The sequence below is a fragment of the Epinephelus moara genome, chromosome 17 (genome assembly GCF_006386435.1).
Source record: "Epinephelus moara isolate mb chromosome 17, YSFRI_EMoa_1.0, whole genome shotgun sequence".
Classification (NCBI taxonomy): Eukaryota; Metazoa; Chordata; class Actinopteri; order Perciformes; family Serranidae; genus Epinephelus; species Epinephelus moara.
In genome coordinates this window covers 22,473,117-22,480,003 of record NC_065522.1, presented here as the reverse complement: position 1 = coordinate 22,480,003, position 6,887 = coordinate 22,473,117, and the positions used below count along the sequence as shown (strand labels likewise).

Genomic DNA, 6,887 nt, shown 5'->3' with positions numbered 1-6,887 from the left:
TGTGATATGTGCACCAGATGTCTTATGTATTGATGCAATGCTATAACACTGTATGCATGTTAGAAAGTAAGTGTCTTGTGCAACTTTTAAAACAATTACAGAAATTGCCAAGTTCTTTACAGACAACAGTTTGACTAACTTTCTTTTATTTATGGATGCAATTACTTCTAAAGATGAAAAGGCTCTGGACGATGCTATTGCCAAGAACGGCCCTGCAATAGACAAGGCGCTCAAAGACGTCACTGACGACGATGCAATGTCCGACTCTGACATTCAGGACCTGGCTGTGAGCAACATGAACGACGCTGATGCAGATGAGGTGGCAAGCAACATGACCTCCGCTGACACAGATGACGTGTTGAGCAGCTTGGACGAAGATGATGTGGCCAGCATGATGACCTCCGCTGATGCAGATGAGGTGGCAAGCAACATGACCTCCGCTGACACAGATGACGTGTTGAGCAGCTTGGACGAGGACCTGGCTGTGAGCAACATGAACGACGCTGATGCAGATGAGGTGGCAAGCAACATGACCTCCGCTGACACAGATGACGTGTTGAGCAGCTTGGACGAAGATGATGTGGCCAGCATGATGACCTCCGCTGATGCAGATGAGGTGGCAAGCAACATGACCTCCGCTGACGCAGATGATCTGGCGGCGGCCAGTGACTCTGACGATGATGCAGACTCCGACGAAGACGCTGACGTAGCTGTAGCAGCAGACAGCGACGATGATGCAGATTCCGACGACAATGCTGACGTAGCTGCAGCAGCAGACAGCGACTCTGATGATGATGCAGACTCCGACGACGATGCTGACGTAGCTGCAGCAGCAGACAGCGACTCTGACGATGACTCAGACTCCGACGACGATGCTGACGTAGCTGCAGCAGCAGACAGCGACTCTGACGATGACGCAGACTCCGACGATGACGTTGATGTAGCTGAGCTGGGAGACAGTGACGCTGATGATGACGCAGACTCCGTTGACGATGCCGACGTTGCTGAGGTGGCCGCAAGTGCTTAATAAGCTAAGACGTGAGATCCCTCAAAAATTGTTTAAATTTTTTTATTTTTTGTATATATACATGTGTACGTGTTCTATCTCTGCAGCTCTCCAACTTCACACCTGATCTACAGGTACAAGCTATGTACACTAAAGCCATCTGAGGCACTGTCTTACAATAATGGTATTACATTTTGTTGCACTGTGTGTGTTAAACCAGTTGTCCTTCGGGGACAGATAAAGTTGACAGGTGACGTTGATGTAAAAGCTTGTGACAACATGAAATAAAAAGGTTTGTCTCAGTTTCAATATCTGCATTTTTGTGCTTTTTTTCTGTGTGTGTGGTTGTGTGTGTGTGTGTGTGTGTGTGTGTGTGTGTGTGTGTACCTGTAATATTTATTAATTCATTTCAAAACTCCTATTTCTTTATCTTTACTGTATTTTGAATCCAAAAAAATGCTGAAATCAAACCATGAGCTCATTTATGTTCAACCTTAGCCACAATTGGGAAGACACAGGTAGCCTTCTGTCTGTACTCTGTGTACATTTCCCGTGGATTTACGGATACAGATAAAACAGAGCAGTGCCACCGGAGATCTTGGAGGCAGTGTGGTGTAGTTCAAGCGAGACATGACCGTAGCAGACAACAAAAATTTTTAATGAAAGTGGGACAGAATGATTTGGTAATATAGTAAAAAGTAAAAAGGGCAGGACATTAACATTTGAAATGGATGTATCTATTTTTGTATACGAAAGGAGTAACAATGAGCCTGTAAGAACCAAATATGCTGGGTCTGGCGCTGGAGTGAAAAAACATACTCATAGTCATATATTACCTAAAAACTTTCTGAAGGTGATTTAATGTTGGTGATATGGATGCAGGTTTCAGGTAAAATAAACCTCATAGATCATGATGCAGAGCTGCAAGTTGCTTCTGTTTTTGTAATTTTTCATTCCGAAATATTTTTAAGACATGGTCTGCATTTGCATTAACTTTATCAAGGCAAACAGGAGCGGAAACTGAGGTTAAGGATAAAAAGTGAAAATACAGAGGGAGTAACAAATAATGGTCCATTTATAATGTCACTTGTTTCCAATGAAGCTGGTAGCCTCTGCAGTTGAGGTGAGTAAAAGCCCCGCCAATATTTTTAAATTTTCTTACTTTATGTCCGTCTCCATTGTGAAAAAATAATATTGTTTGCTAACTTGATACTAATGGCAGTACTCACCAGGTTGATAAAGTGCCTCTGCTGTTTCACACCATTATTTTTCCCTTTTTGCTGTGTTGTGGTAACGTCCCTAGAGGAAATGTCAAAAACCCTGGGGTGTTGTTGCCATAAAGTTGGCTACGGCAGCAGATCACTCTGTGCTTCTATTGGTCAAAGTGACGGCTGTGACTGGGGCAGTCGTGAACAACAAATAGAAAATCAAACATGCTCCATTCCGACACCATACGTCGCTGCGTCAGGCTAGAATCTGGCTGATATTGTGTAGTGTGTACCTGGCATTATGTACTCGGAACACCTCCAACAAGAGATGCCCGAACAACCTCAAATGGCCCCTTTCGATGTAAAGGAGCAGCAGCTCTACTTCAAGCTCCCTCCAGATGTCTGAGCTCCTCACCCTCATCATTTCTAGATTAAAGGAATTAAAAAATCGCTATGTGAAGAACTAGACGTGTAATTTCATCTGGAGTATAGCATGACCTTACACAAACTCTCTCTGTGTTGATCTCCAGCCCCTTGTTTACAAGCCGGTCCGGCTGCGCGTTCATGTATGTTCATGTGAAACCCGAGGCGAGTGGGGTGGGGGGTGGGGGGGTGGAGAGCAGAGGTAGAGGGAGGTGTGGCTCATGACACACTTTGTTTTGGTCTACAGGCAGTGCACAACAGCAAACCTAGCAGTGAAACGATTTTGCTTTTTGCTCCTTTAAGGATGAGCCCAACCACCCCATGGAGGAAGCCGCTTGTGTCTGCTATCTCATTCCTTTGGTCACCATTCAAAGCTCATGACCATAGGTGTTGGTTGGGATGTAGATGGACCAGTAAATCAAAAGCTTTGCTTCCTGGCTCAGCTCCCTCTTTACCACAATGGTCTGGCGCAGAGCCTGCATCACTGCTGATGCCGTGCCTAGCCATCTCACGCTTCACTTTACCCTCACTCATGAAAAATACCCCATACTCCCCAACCTAGAGGGGTCAATCTACCATTTTCAAGTAGAGAACAATGGCCTCAGACTTGGAGGCATAAGGTTAATTTTTTTTTTGCACCACAAATAAAGGCATCAAGGTTTTGCAGAGCTGTTGATCGTTTGAAAAAACTATATTCTTACAGACTGTTAAATGGCATCTTTAAGTATGTCTGGAACAGGACATGGTAGAGCTTTAGCTTGTGTATAAGGCAGTTGAACTCTCCTTCTCTTTTTCTATCTTGTAAAATGGGATGTACCCCAAATCTTTCCCTTTGCCAAATGAAGAGGAGGACAAGGTCATAACTACCAGATGGATCCATCATTCTTTTACTGAAGAATAAGCTGGCACAAATCTTTTTAAACATTTATGAAAAAAAAAAATCTGCAACTCACAAATTTGCACCACTGCCAGTACGAATAGTTTCAATACCAAATATATACTGGCAAGTATTTCACAATTTTGTGAATTTTGTTTGTTAAGCCCCACCGTCCTTAGTTACTGTTGCTATGCCTGTGTCTGTGATTGCACAGCACTTATACAGTTTCCAGTAACAACAGTGGCAGATTTACTGTCAAAATTCAGAGACATTTTTTGAAACAATAAGTTTGATTTCAGAGAGGTATTGTTGGCAGACTTTTTAAGCTGTAGCTATCTAGCCAGATAACACTGTCACAAACAGACTTTAAAATTATCTAAGCTGACTCCTTTTAAAACTTGAAGCCTGTAAGGGGGGCCCTATATCTTAACTTACAGCAATATACATTATGCTAATAAACTGCTGCATGTAAATACAGAGACAGCGTTGTTGGTGTATTGCAGTGTAGAACCAGTTAGTGCTAGTCCTATACTTGTGATAGGGAATGTAATTTAAGATCCAACTGTTTACACACTGACAAAAACATGTTTGGCAGCTTTGCTTAGTCAAATATTCAACTAATATGTGGGTTTGTATTGTCAAACAGTCTGTTCTCACTTTCAATGTAACAAGAGAAAAGGCTTTTGGGATGAGAACTGACTGATGTATTCAGCAAACAAAATTCTATATCACCTAGCACTAGTTGTTAAATTTAAATATAGGTACCTAAATAGCATCACTTGTAGCCCTTAAAAAAAGCCAGTATGTACAGATTAAAGTAAGATGTGACCATCTTCATGGCAATGACTAAAACTGATTCTGTGATATAAATTTTCTAATGTAAATAACTTACATTTCAGAGATGTTTGGCAGTACCATTTGGGTTAATTTCAGATTTTTTTTGTGTATTCAAAATACAGTAAAGATAAAGAAGAACTTGTTTCGAAATAAATTAAAAGTACTCAGGGTACACACACAGAGTAAAAAGCACGAAAAATGCTGATAGTGAAATTGAGACAAACCTTTTTATTTCAAGTTGTCACAAGCTTTTACAACAACTTCAACTGTCAACTTAATTTGTCCCCAAAAGACAACTGGTTTTACACCATACAATGCAATAAAATGTGATCCCATTATTGTAAGACAATGCCTCAGGTGGTTTTATTGTACATAGTTTGGCAATCAAGATGATAGCCGTTTTGCTGTAGATCAGGCGTTAAACTGGAGAGCTGCGGAGGTAGAACAGATAGAGATACACATGAATATACAGCATACAAAAAATAAGATTTTTTTTTTTTTGTCCCTGTGAATGTGTGAAGCACTTAAGTTCGGCTGACATAATCCTCACTAATGATCTGTGTATATTTTTCTCTTGAGATTAAATGTTACCTTACATTATATTATAAACAGATGTTGCTCAGCCAAGTGCTCATAATGACAACAGAACAAATATGTCACAGATGGCTCTGCGTGTATCATTTTGTGTGGTCCCATTGAATGTACTTGTCCCTGGAGTATTACACATTAAATAACTAAATAACCTTCAGAGGACAAGACATGGTGATCACTGAGAGAGTTTTTGCTATCATTGTTACTTATATTTCTTGCCATCTCTGTTTGCTCCTTTTGACAGATAAATTATTTTACGATATAAGTGGTGTAAGAAGTGTCTGTAGGCGTCAGTCATTTCACAAATAAATTAACTGAAAAATAAGAGAGGACATTTTGTATACTTGTGACTTACAGGCAGGATGTCGTGAGGGATTCTGACTTCATAGCTTATTAAGCACTTGCCGCTGCATCAGCTACGTCAGCATCATCAGCACCGTCGCTTGAGTCTGAGTCATCGTCACTGGCTGCCGCCGCATCGTCATCAGAGTCATCATCAGAGTCATCATCAGAGTCGTCATCAGAGTCGCTGGCTGCTGCCGCACCTGCGTCAGCATCGTCGTCAGAGTCATCATCAGAGTCATCATCAGCGTCGCTAGCCGCCGCCACATCATCTACATCAGCGGAGGTCATGTTGCTTGCCACCTCATCTGCATCAGCGGAGGTCATCATGCTGGCCACATCATCTTCGTCCAAGCTGCTCAACGCGTCATCTGTGTCAGCGGAGGTCATGTTGCTTGCCACCTCATCTGCATCAGCGTCGTTCATGTTGCTCACAGCCAGGTCCTGAATGTCAGAGTCGGACATTGCATCGTCGACAGTGACGTCTTTGAGCGCCTTGTCTATTGCAGGGCCATTCTTGGCAATAGCATCGTCCAGAGCCTTTTCATCTTTAGAAGAAATTGCATCCATAAATAAAAGAAAGTTAGTTAAACTGTTGTCTGTAAAGAACTTGACAAGTTTTGTAATTGTTTTTAAAACTGCACAAGACATTGACTTCCTAACATACATACAGTGTTATAGCATTGAATCAATACATGAGACATCTGGTGCACATATCACACTACTTCAGCTATTATGACAACTATCACATTACATTAGATCATCTAGTTACCTGGGTCTACTGCAGCAGCCTTTTTGGCTGGTGCTGCTGGTGCTGCAGTGATCACAGCCACCAAAGCAAAGGCCAGCACCAAAATTTGGATCTTCATTTTCTGAAAGAAATCATAAAATCTTACATAAATACTATCAAACGGACTGTGAGCATTTAAGTAACTGACTCTGTTGGGTTTGTGAACGGAGTGAAATAAATGTACTGGACTCACCTTCAGTTTGCAGTTGCTCTCAGGTCCAAATGACTTCAACACGAAACAGGAGTATTCTGACTGTCTGACCGATGCACCTCAAATTTATACCCCTTTGACTGAAGTATGTTTGTTTACAGTAAGTACAGCATCCAATGAAATGTTTCCAGGGTTTGCTAGTCTATGACAAACAATGCCAGAAGGTTTATGATGTAATGCAAAGACACTTCAAGTCAATCAAGGATCAAGTGAACGCTTGTATCACTTTTATTCTCTAATGTTAAATACTGATCAGGTGTACAGTATGTTTGGAAGTCGCTCAGTGAAATAATTGGGAGCCTCCTGGCATTTATTGTCAAGCTGTGGTTTTAGTATTTACTTATTTTTTGTGCATATAATGGCATCAGGTTTTTCAGCATAGCAGTATGGAGTCTTTTAGAAAGCTTACTGTATTCATATTTGCCTGATGTATTGTATTATATGTATGTATTCTTAACTATTAAAAAGGGAGTATGCAACATTTGAAATCACACAATAATTGAACACGTCTGGGGTCATGAGAATTTTTTGGGAAAAAATAATCTGATTATAAGAAAGAAGACGCTCCAGCTTTTAGTCAAGCTAATGTTCTGTTATACTAC

At 41.2% G+C, this 6,887-nt stretch overlaps 1 protein-coding gene across 1 annotated transcript; it reads right to left on the bottom strand.

The window, feature by feature from the left end:
* Window positions 1–4,559: 4,559 nt before the first annotated feature.
* Window positions 4,560–6,406, bottom strand: LOC126403873 (clumping factor A-like). Its single transcript, XM_050066692.1, has 4 exons — window positions 6,268–6,406; window positions 6,057–6,156; window positions 5,298–5,832; window positions 4,560–4,782 (listed from the first exon to the last, which is right to left on the bottom strand). Exons 2-3 carry the CDS (start codon window positions 6,151–6,153, stop codon window positions 5,336–5,338), a joined length of 594 nt encoding a protein of 197 aa, XP_049922649.1. The 5' UTR covers window positions 6,154–6,156; window positions 6,268–6,406; the 3' UTR covers window positions 4,560–4,782; window positions 5,298–5,335.
* Between the last annotated feature and the right edge of the window lie 481 nt (window positions 6,407–6,887).